The sequence below is a fragment of the Alexandromys fortis genome, unplaced genomic scaffold, assembly GCF_014885135.2.
Source record: "Alexandromys fortis isolate MF-2015 unplaced genomic scaffold, M_Fortis_MF-2015_v1.1 scaffold_77, whole genome shotgun sequence".
In the NCBI taxonomy this organism is placed as follows: Eukaryota; Metazoa; Chordata; class Mammalia; order Rodentia; family Cricetidae; genus Alexandromys; species Alexandromys fortis.
In genome coordinates, this window is record NW_026067967.1 from 6,214,105 (window position 1) to 6,229,174 (window position 15,070).

At 48.0% G+C, this 15,070-nt stretch overlaps 2 protein-coding genes across 2 annotated transcripts in view; both read left to right on the forward strand.

Moving 5' to 3' along the window:
* Window positions 1-1,202: 1,202 nt before the first annotated feature.
* On the forward strand, window positions 1,203-7,756 carry Kctd14 (potassium channel tetramerization domain containing 14). The gene is made up of 2 exons (XM_050154571.1): window positions 1,203-2,422; window positions 6,472-7,756. The coding sequence occupies exons 1-2, from the start codon at window positions 2,060-2,062 to the stop codon at window positions 7,120-7,122; spliced, it is 1,014 nt and encodes a 337-aa protein (XP_050010528.1). The 5' UTR covers window positions 1,203-2,059; the 3' UTR covers window positions 7,123-7,756.
* Window positions 7,757-13,287: 5,531 nt separating this feature from the next.
* Ints4 (integrator complex subunit 4) overlaps window positions 13,288-15,070 on the forward strand; it is a 54,900-nt gene continuing 53,117 nt past the window's right edge. The window contains exon 1 of the mRNA XM_050154464.1: window positions 13,288-14,017. Coding sequence (XP_050010421.1) covers window positions 13,964-14,017 — 54 coding nt within the window. The 5' untranslated portion in view covers window positions 13,288-13,963. The remainder of the gene's footprint in view (window positions 14,018-15,070) is intronic.

Consider the following 15,070-nt stretch of genomic DNA (forward strand, 5'->3'; position numbering starts at 1 on the left):
TCTCAGTTAAGTTCCCTCTCTCCTGCTAGAAGAGGGCATCAGAGTTTCCAGAACTGAAGTTAACAGGTAGTTGTGAGTGTCCTGATGTGAGTGCTGGGAACCAAACTCTAGTTCTCTGGGGCTGGAGAGATGGCTCAGTGTAGTTAAGAGCTTTGCCTGCTCTTCCAAAGGTCCTGAGTTCAATTCCCGGCAACCACATGGTGGCTCACAACCATCTGTAATGAAGTCTTGTGCCCTCTTCTGGCCTGCAGACATACACGCAGACAGAATATTATACACATAATAAATAAATATAAAAAAAGTTCTCTGAAAAAGCAACAAGCGCTCTTAACTGCTGAGCCAGCCGCCTTCCCAGTCCCTCCCTTTCTTCTCAACAGACACACAGCATTGCAGGGCAAAGACAGACTGAGGTTTACTCAGCTGCTAACTGTAGCTAATCTGGCTAACACAAACAGATCAGTGGTAAATATATTCATACAAAATGGGCCCTTTTTTTTTTCTGTTGGGTGGATAACCAAAAGTGGGTTTTTTGTTTTGTTTTGTTTTAGATGTTGTGCCCAAGTTGAGAACCCTCAGAGAGACCACCACCAGAATCCAGTCAAGTCCAAAAAGCAAAAGCAGGGTTTACTCAGCGCACTCTCCAGCCAGGCTGGGGACTCGACCACAACACTAGACGCAGCGCAGTAGGGAGGAGACCCCCCTCATCATCTGGGGTTGACATTATGAACTACAAACTAGGTTCATTTAGGGTCAGTTCACTAGATGCAAGGTGTGGGCTACTTCTGCTAGGGACATTTCATAGTTTGTACTTTTGCAAAGGTTCCTGTTTCCAGCTAACTCTTGATGCTGTAAAGTATCTTGAACCCAGTGCCTTAACCAACTCCTGATCAAGCAAAGTTTCTTAAAATTTTCCATGTCTTTACATAGAGTCGGTTATATTATGGTCTAACGATTACAGCAGTTCACATTCCAACGAGCAAAGTTTGAACACTCCTTTTCCCGCCTCCCAGACTTCTCAGGCAGTCGCTGGCTCCTACAGTTCCCTTAAGGGAAGGGAGTGGGCGTGGCTTGTCTCTTAAAGGGACAGGACAGATCATCACACACGTCACTGCTCCTTCATCTGCCTTAGTTTAAATCCTTCTAAGCTGCAGTAAGGGTTTATTTCGGCTATCTTAGTGTTGCATTTTTAGAGGTTTTATTGGGCTCAAAATAAATCTCCCTGGTCTTTTAAAACATTGTATTTTCTTTACTCACGTTTGGGTTTAGGTGTGGTTTTGATTCTGTAGATGTGTGTTTAGGACGGGGTCCGGTGCATGCTAGGCAATGCGTTAACCACGTACCCACACCTGCAGCCCGTGTTTTAGATGCGCTTTTTCATTTATCTCATGACATTAAATCCGTTCACACTGTACATGAGGGACTCGGGCTTGTTTCCTTTGACTTTTGTTTCCTATGACGGACACTTTGTTTCCTTTAGTGGTTGTTTGTGGTTTTGGACAGTGAGCTTCTTTGAGGACTCCTTGCTATCTGTGTACATTCTTTGAAAATTGGTTTTATTATCTCTTTTTATGGGACACGCACACGCACACGGTGGGACACGAACACGGTGGATGTCATTTTCTTCCTTCCCACTTTCCTAGCTCTCTTCTTTGTGGGGTGTGTGTATTGTACGTTTTGCTGTGGCTCAAACCAGACTTTATACAGGCTAAGCAGTGTGCTATCACTGAACCACCCTCCAGTCTCTTTGGTTTTATTTCCTTTGCCAAGTGTGTGATTGCAGCGTCTAATCAGTTTCATTGGAATTAAGTGTCTGGCTGTTGTCGCTGCTGATGACCGTACTGGGCTCCCGTAGTGTAAATATGTTTTAGAGAAGACTTTTCTCACTCAGAACTAAGGCATGGAACGGGTAAGTTTCACAGCCCTTGCCTTGAGTGGCAGCTTTTTTCTTCTTCTTCTTACTTACCGTTTTATAGTCTCTGGTCTGACATCGACCCTCTGAGAGCCCCGTGATTGTCTCCTACTACCGCTTCCCTGAAAGATTATAGATTACTTGAAGTTGATGACAGTTCAAAGACCCAGTGGAGTCGGTGCTCAACACCTCAGAGCGCTTTTAAGCCAGCTAAACAAGCAAGCACTAAGGATGTTTCACGAAGGAGGCAACGGGGAGGCACAGAGTTTCTCAGGGGCGGGGAGTCACGAGCCTCTCCGGCTGGGAAGTTTTCGACACGTGGCAGGACTGTGTTTCCCGCCCATAAGTTATCAGCGCAAGGCGGTGCTGTGTGGTCATTGCGAGCTGTCCTTTCCCACCAGGATGAGCCTGCCGGCAAACCAACTCAAGGAGCTCAGCCAGGAGTCTCTGCCCGTCAACCAACTCAAGGAGCTCAGCCAGGAGTCCAGGATCTTGGGCTTTGACCCGGACATTGTAAGTGCACCCCTGCTCAGCGGCTGCTCCCGTCGTCCTCCAACCCCCGCCGGATGCCGTTTTCGTTCGCCCACCCTCCAGTAGTCCCCCACTCCCACCCCCGGGGAGCATCTTCTTACGCCTGTCAGTAATCTCCTTTGATACCTGTGCTTTTCCCCCTCCCGCTCCACCAAGCTCTGTGCCTTCTCTCACTTGCTCTTTTCTTCCCTGGCTCACTTCACTTGGTCTGTGTTAGTTCCTGTGTGTGTCCCCTCTGAAAACCTCTGACTCTGCATAGTCCGGGGGTGGGGTGGAGAGGGTACTTAAGTCAGTCCTTTATTCTGCCTGATAGGGGTAGCCTGGCCAGCTCCCTCTGCCCCCAAAGAGTGCCCTGCTTACTTGCCTTCTCTCATGGGCTGGGTGAGAGGACTTTGGGAGCACAGCGGCGGCGTTCGCTGTGTGCAAAGCCAGGAGGAGGAGAAGGGAGAAAGAGTAACTAATGAGGATAACACTGGGGCTATTCTCACAGTAGTGCTAGACCCCAAGAAGGAAGGGTGGGCATTTTATTGAAGAAGTCTATACATGTCCACACAGGAAAGCACACACTCAGTTTTAGTTCATAGATAGATCAAACGCTCAGAGGCTCAGGATGTGGCTCAGTGGGAGGATCAGGACACAGTCCCCAGCACTGCCAACAAAACAGGAACAAGAAATAATGAGAATCATTCTTTAACTGAATTCCACAGCACAGGCCCGCAATCCTGCTTAGGCTTTTGGAGACTATCTTTAAAAACAAAAAAACAAGCCCGGTGGTGGTGGCGGTGGTGGCACAGGCCTTTTATCCCAGCACTTGGGAGGCAGAGGCAGGCCTCTGTGAGTCTCTCTGTGAGGTCTCTGTGAGTTCAAGGCCAGCCTGGTTCACTGAGGAAACCCTGCCTAGAAAAACTAAACAACAACAAAAACAAGCAAACAAAAGACCAAACCAACCAAACAGCAACAAAACAAAGGAAAGGGGAGATAGCCAACGTGAACTCTGTCAGCACACGCTCACTCTGTGAGGACATGCTCACTCTGTCAGGACACGCTCACTCTGTTAGGGTGGTTGCCTAAAATAAATAAATAAACAAACAAACAAATAAATAAATAAATCAGAAAACTCAATGAACTTCCCCAGAGTTTTAGTTGAAATTAAAGAAGAGACAGCTTTGAGAGTGTGATAAGTAGGTGGCATGCCACCCCCTCCCATTTAGTGTAGAAGTTAGCCCCTAAAGGTGCCTGCCCCATTTAGCACCTAACAGTAAGTCTGGGTACACGCTGAGAGAATAAAATTCTTATTCTCGGCAGCACTGAGTCAGGGGAGAGAGCAGACCCAGAAGCAGGGCAAGCGGCTCCTTCCAATAGTGTGATGACTATGTCATTGCCGGCTGTTTTCAAAGCTACCCGCCTAGTGTCAAGGGGTTCAGCACTTAGGTGTTCCATCGTCCCTGCTCAAGAAGGGCTTTTGTGAGTTCCTGGGTGAAGGCCTTGCAGGGAGCCGGCACTGAGCTTGATGCCAGGTAGGGGAAGATCTGCGTTTATCAGCATACCAGGTCCTGCTGCGGATCGGGGCCAAGGGTGAACTTCCTTCACTCTAACAGGTATTCATTGAGTGTCTCTGGTGTGCTGAGCCCTGCTAGTGGGTGCTGGTGACTCGTATGGCAGAGAGGAATAGCTTTCCCCTTTCAAACCTCCCAGTCTAATGGAGGATCAGCAAACGGGATCCCAAGTGAGAGGCTACTGTAACCTTAGAATGACTTGTCACTCTGGGGTCATAAGACCACCCTTCTGGAAGGCCCCTGGGGAACCTTTAATCCCAGGCAGAGGCACTGGGACACGCAGAGCTCTGAGTTCAAGGTCGGCCTGGTCCAAGGAGTGAGTTCTAGAATAAACAGGACTACACAGAAATGCCATCTCAAAGAAAGAAAGAAAGAAAGAAAGGAAGGAAGAAAGAAAGAAAGAAAGAAAAAAGGATTGAAAAGAAAGAAAAGAAAGATGGGTAGACTCAGTGATAGGAAGCAAGCCGTAAGAGAGTGAAGTCCTGAGGGCTTGGGACCCCAACCCGCCATGGATAGAGGGAGGCTGCAGTAGGTGATTTTGTTCTGCTTTGCTAGAGGCCAAGCAGTAGGCCTGTTGCAAAGAGCCTGGGAAACCTCAAGCTATTCAAGTGTTTAGTGCAGGAGACTCAGGTTTGCTTCAGAGAAAAGGAACTCTGGTTTGAGTGTGCAGAATGGATCCAGGGGTAGGCCCTAGCAAGGGCCACAGAACTTAGCAAAGCAACAGGACTGCCAGGACTTGGTGGTGAGTAAGTGTGTAGGGGAGACTAAGATCAAGGAAAAACCACATTATGCTGGGCTTCTGACTCAGCTAACTGGGAAACAGCAGAAGGGGTCAATGTTGGGGGCCTGAGAACATCTGAGTGGAGATGCCACTCATTCACTCAGCTGGGGGAGGGGAGGCTCAGATAATGTATGAATGCTGGGTAGACCCAGGAAGGTGTAGGGACCCTTCTGACCAAACTGGGTGAGAGATAAGCCAGGTCCCTCCCTGCATCTCCATGGCTGTCACAGACTCCACACCCAGCAGGTTCCCCCCAGAGGCAAAGTCTCTGCCAGCCACTCACCAAGGCTTTCCCACCCACCCAGGAACTGGCAAGGGGATTGGTAGTAAAGATGAAGAGGGGCCTTCCACCAGAGAGTAAAAAGAAGTTCATCGTTCTAGGAGCACACTGGGCAGTGTGTATGGATGAGATAGGAAGCTAAGATTTGCAGAGGCTGGGTACTTTGCGGAGAAAGAATTTTTTTTTTTAAAAAAGACACAGAATAAAGAAGCTTGTGGACAGGGCTGAGGTCTTATAAGATAAACAACACAGTGTCGCGCAGGGTGGTAGAGTAGGAAACTAGTTTTGCTTTGTTTGAAATGGGGTCTTGTTGTATAGCCACGGCACAAACACTTCTGAGCCTCCTGAGTGCTGAATGACATTTGGGCTACCACAGCTTAGCTAGGAAAATGGTTTCTGTAAATTAGCTTCAGAAATTTAGTTTTTTGAAACAGGATTTCACTGTGTAGTCCTGGCTGTTCTGGAATTCACTCTGTGGACCAGGCTGAAGTTGAACTCAGCGAGATCTGTCTGCCTCAGCTTCCCGAGTGCTAGGATTAAAGGTGAGCACCACCACTGCCCAGCTGGAGAGGACTTTTGAGGCGGCTGGGTGGATTAGACTTTGAGAGTTGCCAAGATTTGAGTTCTCTGTGTCCATCTTGCTTCCGTTTTCACAGAGGTCAAGGCTTAAGGTAAGGAGTGAGCTTCCTTCCCCAGGCAGGGAGCTAACATGGGCTTCAGTGAGGCAGGACTTGGCATGGGCTGGAACACCCACCCTGAGGTGTTAGACCGTCTGGTGGGCATTTGGTCCTAGGTGCACTTCATCACTCCCCTGGTCTGTGCATCTCTCCTCTGGGTTTTCTCTATCTGTAAAATGAGGGCACTGAGAGGACCTAGAAGCCGAGCGCCTGCAGAATAGGAACTGCCAGCAGAATGCTTTATTCAAGGTTTAGTCTGTAGCTCCTTGATAATTCCCTGCTCAGACGAGGTGAACTCAAGGTTAACCAAACAGCCTTGCCAAGGGGCCTTGAAGTCTAGGGAGGCGGACGTTCTGAGTTTGGTTTCCTCAGCTGTATGATCTGGGTCCTTCTTCTCCTGCCACACCCCCCCACACAGCTGAAATAGCCCCTGTAGGACTTGTTGACTTGGTAACTCAGTGCTTCCCACCCCAGCAGCTGGCTTGTTTTGGGGTCTCCTAATTCCAGGACAGTACTTAAATCCTAAGAGGCTGTGAGACAGACAGGTTGAGAATGAGGCCATGCCTACCTCAAAATGAAGGACCGTCCCCATCACTGGCCCCCACCCTGACCTGTACTTGAACCTTCAGGTTGTAAATGCAGCCTTCACTTTTATCACTGCAGACAGCACCTCCCCTGGTAGGTTGTTGCGGTGTGTCTCCTCGACTGTTGGTTCACGCCACCGTTTGTGTCTGCAGGTTGTGGAGCTGAACGTAGGTGGACAGTTCTACACCACCACCATGGGCACCCTGATGAAACATCCAGGCTCAAAGTTCTCCGAGATATTATCCCGATCAGCAAAATTCTACAAGGATGCCCACGGCCGCTTCTTCATTGATCGTCCTGGCACCTACTTTGGGCCTATCCTGGACTACCTACGCACTGGGCAAGTGCCCACAGAGAACATTCCTGAGGTTTACCATGAGGCTAAGTTCTACCAGATCCATCTCTTGGTGAAGGTTTTGGAGGATATGCCCCAGATCTTCGGTGAGCAGGTGGCTCGCATGCAGTTCTTGCTGGGAGTGCCAAACTACAGGGAGAACCTGGAGGTCCTGTTGCACCTGGCTCGGGCAGAGGCCGTGGCAATGCGCTCGTCCAAGGTGGTGGTGTGTGTGGTGCACACGGAGGAGGAGGAGGCCAAGTGCATGGAGCCGCTGCATATCCTGGAGGCCAAAAAGACACCTGTCGTCAAATTTGGGCCCTGGAAGGCAGGCCCTGGGACGGAGGACTTTGTGTACTGCCTGGAGAAGGACATTAGAGCCAAGGGGTATATGGTGTCCCCTCAGAGGTACCATCTGAGCAAGGACCCGTACACATGCTTCTGGATATTCATCTTCACTTGGTGGTGATCCATAGGAGTGGGGACTGTTTGTTAGTGGCTGTGGTGGAACTTGTGAAACCAAGTTCTAAAGCTGGGCCTGTAGCTCCAGTACTTAGGAGGCTGAGGAAGACTAACCACCATGAGTTAATTTTTTTTTTTTTTGGTTGTTTGAGACAGGTTTTCTGTGGCTTTGGAGCCTGTCCTGGAACTAGCTCTGTAGACCAGGCTGGTCTCGAACTCACAGAGATCCGCCTGCCTCTGCCTCCCGAGTGCTGGGATTAAAGGTGTGTGCCACCACCGCCCGGCACCACCACGAGTTCAAAGCTAGCCTTGGATATAGATTGAGACCCCACCGAAACAGCTCAGGAGAGGTCAGACTGTCCACACCTGTTCCCCTCTGGAGCCTCATCCTGCTGGCTGGAATAAAGTAGGGTTTCTCCTGTCTTCTGGGAAATGAAGCTTATCAATGTTTAACAGATAAAAAGGTTCCTCCTTGCTTGCTGGGAAATAACCCTGATGCAAAAACTCCTCTAGCCTGCACCTGGTGTGACATCATTGTGTTTTGTCTTTATAAATCCTTAGTGCTCAAGTTAGGGGCCAAAAGTTCTTTGTGGCAGGACTGTCTCAACAGCCACAGATTAAATAAAGGACTCTGATCTGGCCTCGCGTCTGTAACTTCCTCCAGTGGATTGTAACAGTATTTTTAACACAGTAGACCTTGCCTGGTGGTCCAGACCTTAAATCCCAGCTGGGAGGCAGAGGCAGGTGGACCTCTTGAGTTCAAGGTCAACCTGGACTGCTGAGGGAGTTCCGGATCAACCAGAGCCTTACAGAGAGCCCTGTGTCAAAGAAAAAAAAAACCACAAAAACAAGTTGGGCAATGGTGGCACACGCCTTTAATCCCAGCACTCTGGAGGCAGAGACAGGCGGATCTCTGTGAGTTCGAGGCCAACTGGGTCTACAGAGCAAGTTCCAGTACAGTCAAAAGCTACACAGAGAAGCCAGGCGGTGGTGGCTTTTGACTGTACTGGGGAGGCAGAGGCAGGAGGATCTCTGTGAGTTCAAGGCCAGCCTGGTCTACTAGAGCTAGTTCCAGGACAGGCTCTAAAGCTACTGAGAAACCCTGTCTCGACAAACAAAAACAAAGCAAAAAACCCACAAAAATAAACAAACAAAAAACCAGTGCATAAATACATTTGTTGTGCAAATTGAGGGCTTAAGTTGGATCTCTAGAGCCCACAGTGAAATAACAGAACTGGCTTTTAAGAATTATCCTCTGAGCTCCATAGGTATGCTGTGGCATACATGCACCCAGGTGGGTGCCCACACACATACACAGTTAAAGAAACAAAATGGGGTTGAAAAGATGGTTCAGTAGGTAAGAACACCCTGGTGCAGTAGTTTACACCTTAACTGCTTATAATGCTGGCTCCAGGGAGGTCCAATGCCCTCTTCTGTCCTCCACAGGCAACTACACCCTCGTGTACATAACTCTCACACAGACAAAAACGGGCTAGCCTGATGGCCCAACAGTAAAAAGAATTTGCCTCCAAGCTTCATCCCTGGCACCCACACACAAGAATAGGGTTGTCATTTGGCCTTCATACAAACAAACAAACAAATACAAAAAGTTGAAGCCATTTTCTAGCCTAGCACCATGGCATATACTTGCAATCCCAGAGTTTGTGGAGTTGAGGCAGGAGGATCCCATACTCAAGGCAACTTCTGGCTCAATAATGAGACCCTGGATCAAAATCTGAAATCAGAAACAAAATACTTGTCCAAGCAAATGGCAGACAGGTCTGAACCTGGAGTTGCGATAGGGCTGGGCTGGATCACTTCCAAGTTTATAAGAACTCAGCCTTTTAAAAAAACAGCAAGGCACATAAAAACTTAGGCCCCACCGGGTGGTGATGGCGCACACCTTTAATCTCAGCACTCAGAGGCAGGCAGATCTCTGTGAGTTCGAGGCCCGCCTGGTCTAGAAGAGCTAGTTCCAGGACAGGAACCAAAAAGATACAGATAAACCCTGTCTCGAAAATCAAAACAAAACAAAACAAACAAACAAAAACTTAAGGCCCCAAGAAGTCTGGTTCCTGAGTTTAGATTACAAGCATGAGCTACAGCATCTAACTCACTTCAGTCCTTTCGGGGATAAAAGAGGAAAACTTTTTTCCTGGCTTATTGGTTGCTTTCCTGTTCCTACACTCAAACCACAGTGCCCAAGGCAACTCATAGAGTCTTAGGTTCCAGAGGGATAAGAGTCCACTGGGACACAGGGACAGCTGAGCTCACGCCTGGAACCGCAAGCAAAAAACAGTGATCTGGGAATGGTGCAGGGCATCTAAAACCTCCCAGTGACACACTTCCTGGAGGAATCCAGGAAGACCACGCCTCCTTAATCTATCCAGTTGGTCTCTTCGACCAGTTCCTTGCATGCTTGCTTTCTGAAGTAATGGATGAGCAAAATGCCAAAGGCAGGTTGGAGGTTAGGTTCTGCAGTGTGGACTTCAACCTTGCCGCTGACGTGTCTAACCTGCCCACAGCGGACACTGAGGCTTACCTCCTGAGAGTACATCACTTTGCAGGGGACTCTTTTATATATATATAATATATATAACATATATATGTATATTATACAATATTCTGTCTGCATGCCTGAAAGCCAGAAGAGGGCACCAGACCTCATTACTGACAGTTGTGAGCCACCATGTGGTTGCTGGGAATTGAACTCAGGACTTTTGGAAGAGCAGGCAATGCACTTAACCTCTGAGCCATCTCTCCAGTCCTGCAGGGGACTCTTTAGCAACAAAGCTGACCTCAAACTTGCTGTTGCTAAGGACGACCCTGAACTCCTGACTCTCCTGGTTCCTCCTCCCAAATGCTGGTATTCTGGGCATGGGCCACCACACCTGGTTCCTTTGGGGATGATGTGGATTGAACAGAATGCTTCCCACATGATAGACACCCATTCTACCAAGAGAGCTACCTCTCCATTCCACAGGCACTCTGTGGTGGCAGATTTATTTCACTGCCAATCAGTCAGCTCAGCTAACTCTAACAAACTGTTGGGAGACATGCCGGCATTTCTGAGCAAATGGCACTGACAGCTTTGTTTGATGATGTTTACAGATCTGCTGAGAGGCTAGGAGCAGTTTTACTTTCTGTAATGGGGTAATAAAACTAGCACAACCCTCCCTTCTTGGAGCTCTTTCAGGGTGCTATGACTCTCTGCCATGGATGGGAAGGCATGGTTGTTTCTGGGCAGTATAACAAAGTCTGTCTCCAAAGGTGTGCATTAATGCTCAAGTCAAATCTATTATATTGTTACTTCTGCTATGTTCTGCCTGCAATTTTTAATGTCAACCAGAATTCAAAGGCTGGGAAGATGGAGTCTACTTTTCTTTTCTTTTGTTTCAGTGAGCCGGGTCTTACTGAGTGGCCAGAAACTCCTTATATAAACCAGACTGGTCTGGAACTTTCACAGAAATCTGCATACCCCTGTCTCTGGAGTGCTGAGATTAAAGGTGTGTGCCACCCCACCTGGATGACCCTATCTTTTAATGGAAGAAGTCTTAAAGTCATATTGACAGGGTTACACATAGAGCTAGCAGCAGGATCTTTGCTGAGAGAGCACACATGTAAACACACACACACACACACAGAGTGAAGTCTAAGGAAATGGAGCTTTTATGCTTTTTAGACAGAGAACAATAAATCTGTGAAGGATGGCCTGATAATTGAAGACATAGATCAGATGACAAGCTCTAGAGACATTCCTCAGAGACATGTCGGGGCAGAATGGAAAGCTAAGAGAAGAGAAAGGCTACTTCATAGTTTACTCCAGTTCACCGCAGTTCCAATAGCCAGTTTCTAGTGGTTAAAGCTTGGCACGTGAGTGACATTCGTCCTATGGTGTTCGTTAGCACGGCTTTATACAGAGGTGTGTTTGTGTGTGCACGCGAGTGTGCTTTTGAGACAGGTACTCTCACTAGACTTATTGATAATTTGGCTAGGCTGACTGCCCTGTAAGCGCTAGGGTTCTGCTTGTCTTTGACTTCCTAGAGCTGAGGGTACTGATCCCCACCTCTATGCCTGGCTCTTGTATCGGTTCAGGGGTTCCAGTGTGTGGTAGGAACATAACTGACTGGGCCACCTCCTTACTATCTTCTACTCGACTGTGTGTGTACACACACACGTGGAGGCCAGAAAATAACCTTGGGTGTCCTTCCTTCAAATGACCAGGACCTAGATTTAGACATCCGGTACCCAGACCCGGTGTGGTGAAGCATGCCTGTGATGTCACCGCTGGATCTAGTCAATCTAGCCAAAACAGCATCAGGGTCAGGGGTCAGTGAGAGGCACTGTCTCAAGAAGCGAGGTGGAACCAGTTGAGGAAGATGCCCAACACTGACCTTCAGCTTCTATAGCTATCCATGGACACACCATGGACACGCCACTCATACACACAAGGATTTCACTGTTAATTTAATTTAGTGTTTGCCACTGATTTGAGGAGCTGAAGCCTTCGAAATCTTTTCCTTAGGCTGCTTTAATAATATGGAACGCTTCACGAATCTGCACGGGCTCAGCTCAGTATCATTCCAATTTTATCCTGAGGTTGTTTGGTTCCCCATCTGTAGGATGGCCTTGAGTTCTGTACTGCCTGGGGGCTGGGGTCACAGATTGGGGCACCATACTTTGTTTTGCTTGGCATGCAAACAAATGGTTTTCAGCATGGCATTTTCATAATCATGTCATTGTGTTTTGACTGTATTCATTTCTTGAGCCACTACTTTTAGTTTCAGTTTTGTTAATTTTCCACATAAAATTATGGTTAGCACATGCTTGCCTTAAACTTCTTATAAAGCTCAGGCTAGCCACTAAGAGTCTCCCCGTGGTTGGGAGTACAGGGACAAATCCATCTAGCTAGTGGTCTTACATTTATTAGCAATTGGGTTTGAGAGGATAGCCAAATATTGGAATAGTAAGAACAGCTAATATTTATTCAAGAAACTGCTAATTATTTTGTTTGATACAGCATATGCTCTGCTGTCTCTGAAGTCTGAGATATCGTCTTTTTCTATGGAAAATGTACCCTTAAAAGGGGGGGGGGGTTGGAGAGATGGCTCAGTAGTTAAGAGCGCTGGCTGCTCTTCCAGAACTCCTGAGTTCAATTCCCAGTAACCACATGGTGGCTCATAACCATCAATATTGAGATCTGGTGCCCTCTTCTGGCCTGCAGCATACATGCAGATAGAACATTGTATACATAAGAAAAAAAATCTTTTTTTTTTTAATTTTTCTTTTTGGTTTTTGAAGACGGGGTTTCTCTGTAGCTTTGGAGCCTGTCCTGGAACTAGCTCTTGTAGACCAGGCTGGCCTCAAATGCACAGAAATTGGTGCACCTGCCTCTGTTTCCTGAGTGTGTATCACCACTTGGCTGTGGCTTACCAGCTAAAGTTCCAGTGTCGGTCTCCAGTGGAGCTACATGGTTTCTCTCTAACTCTGCCTCCTTTCTCCAAGCATTCAGTTTAGTTTTCCCCGCCTACCTAAGTTCCACTCAATCAACAGTTCAAGGCAGTTTCTTTATTCACCAATGGTATTCATAGCATAGAGGGGAATCCCACATCAACAGAGCAAGTTCCAGGACAGCCAAGGCTACACAATAAAATCCTGTCTCAAAAACAAAATTACACAGAGAGAGAGAGAGAGAGAGAGAGAGAGAGAGAGAGAGAGAGAGAAAGAAGATAACCTTTAATGTGTTTGGGTCCTTGTACTTACTAACCTCCTGTTTCCTCCCCTAAATATCCCATATTAACTTTCTTTTCTTGTAAGTTGTAAAACTTCACAGTACCACATACATTCGCTTACAGGCTGTTCTTGTTTCTCTACTGTTTCATTCCATTGTAAGCATGTTTTTGTCAGGTTATGCATGATCGGTACGTTTGTACCAGAGGCTCAGAACTTTGGCTTCCTCCTCAGACTCAAGATTCTTTCCACTCCTCCACAGCTATCAGAGGAAATGCTGGTTCCTCTCCAGAGACACGGGGAGCACAGCACGCTGACCCGTCCGACAGAGGCTTGGTCCCAGCATTCTTGAATCTTTTATTTATTTATTTTTTAATTTACTTTTTATCTGCATGTCTGCCTGCAGACCAGAAGAGGACGCCATATCTCATTACAGATGGCTGTGAGCCACCATGTGCTTGCCGGGAATTGAACTCAGGACCTTTGGAAGGGCAGGCAATGCTCTTAACCACTGAGCCATCTCTCCAGCCCCCGGTCCCAGCATTCTTGAATCTTTTATTTATTTTTTAATTTACTTATTATCTGCATGTCTGCCGGCCAGAAGAGGACGCCATATCTCATTACAGATGGTTGTGAGGCACCATGTGGGTGCTGGGAATTGAACTCGGGTCCTCTAGGGAAGCAGCCAGTGCTGTTATCCGTTGAACCATCTCTCCAGCCCAGCATTCTTAAATCTTTAGTCTTATAGTAGTATCATTCAGGAAAATGACCTCAAACCTTTCACTATTGCTCCAGGAAGCTTTTGGCTATATTTTGTGTGGTTTCCAGGTTTTGTTGTTTCTCAGGACACACCTCAGGGTTTGACGTCCACGTCTGCACCACACGCCTCAGCCTTGGACGCGATCCCGCCTTCAGGACGCGCCCGGACTTCCGTTTCCGCTGGAGCCAAGGCAGCCGGGTGACCGGGCCGTAGAGCTTCAGGAAGCGGCCTCTCTATCCTGGAGCCGCAGTGCCTTGTGGGATCGCGGCGGAGTTTGGGGTGACAGAAGTGCTCCCCCCACCCCCCGCCCCGCGCGCGCTCGCCCAGAGTACGGAAGCCGAGAGGGTCTGGCGCAGCCATGGCGGCGCACCTGAAAAAGCGGGTGTATGAGGAGTTCACGAAAGTGGTTCAGGTAAGCGCTGGCCGTCGGCGCGGGAAGGTCGTCCTCGCCCCAGGCTGTGCTTCCACTGGGGCGTCCTGGCTCACGTGACCCGGTCCGGTTCCGGCTGCGCGTCGGGGGCGTGTGAGGTCGAGGCCGCTGGTCTCGCGTGTAGTCTGACTTTTTCTTTTTCTTCTTTTTTTCTTTATTTATTTTTGTTCTGGGGATAGAATTCAGGGTCCTACGCGTGCTAAGCATCACTCTACGTCTGAATCACACTCCCAGCCCACTTTAGAAACAAGTCACCCACACCAAAAACCACACACAAACACCAAGATTATTAGGAGAAACAAAGTGCCGAATAATTTTTCAAACTCTCTTCTCGGTTACGTTACTCTGATCTCTCACCGCTCGCTCGTGCCAGATCGGGTTCCGTCTGCATCCTCCTGCCCTCAGCTGCTGGCGGAATCCTCCTAACTCTCGCTCCCTCGCTTCAGAGACAAATGGGAAAATAAGCCAAGGGGTCTGTAGAATTCTGGCCCCAGACAGAGCAGGCGAGAGTCGCAGGACTGCCTCTTCGTCGTCCTCCGTCGGAGTTTCTGATAGGTGGACCAAGCCTGTCAGGACAGTCACTGTGTTCTGTAGCGTGTCTGTAGAAGAGGTGAATCTTCATTCTGCATCTCAAATTTCTGTATCTATACATGTATGTATAAAATGTGATGCAGCATTTAGATATTTTTTCTTTTCTTTCTTTTTTATTTATTTTTATTTTTATATTTGGTTTTTAGAGGTAGAGTTTCTCTGTGTAGCTTTGGAGCCTTTCCTGGAACTCACTCTGTACACCAGGCTGGCCTCGAACTCACATAGATCCACCACCTGGGTGCTGGGATTAGAGGTGTGCACCACCACCGCCCGGCTTTTTTTTTTTTTTTTTAAGTACTTAGTGATTTCGGTGTGCCATGTATGGTGGGAAGTCTTTGGCTACAAAGTCCGATGTGTATCAGAGCACCTGCCTCTTGGGAGCACGTAAAGGGAGAGCCAGAACAGTGTGTCAGCACCCCTGGAACCAGAGACTGGAGTTACAGA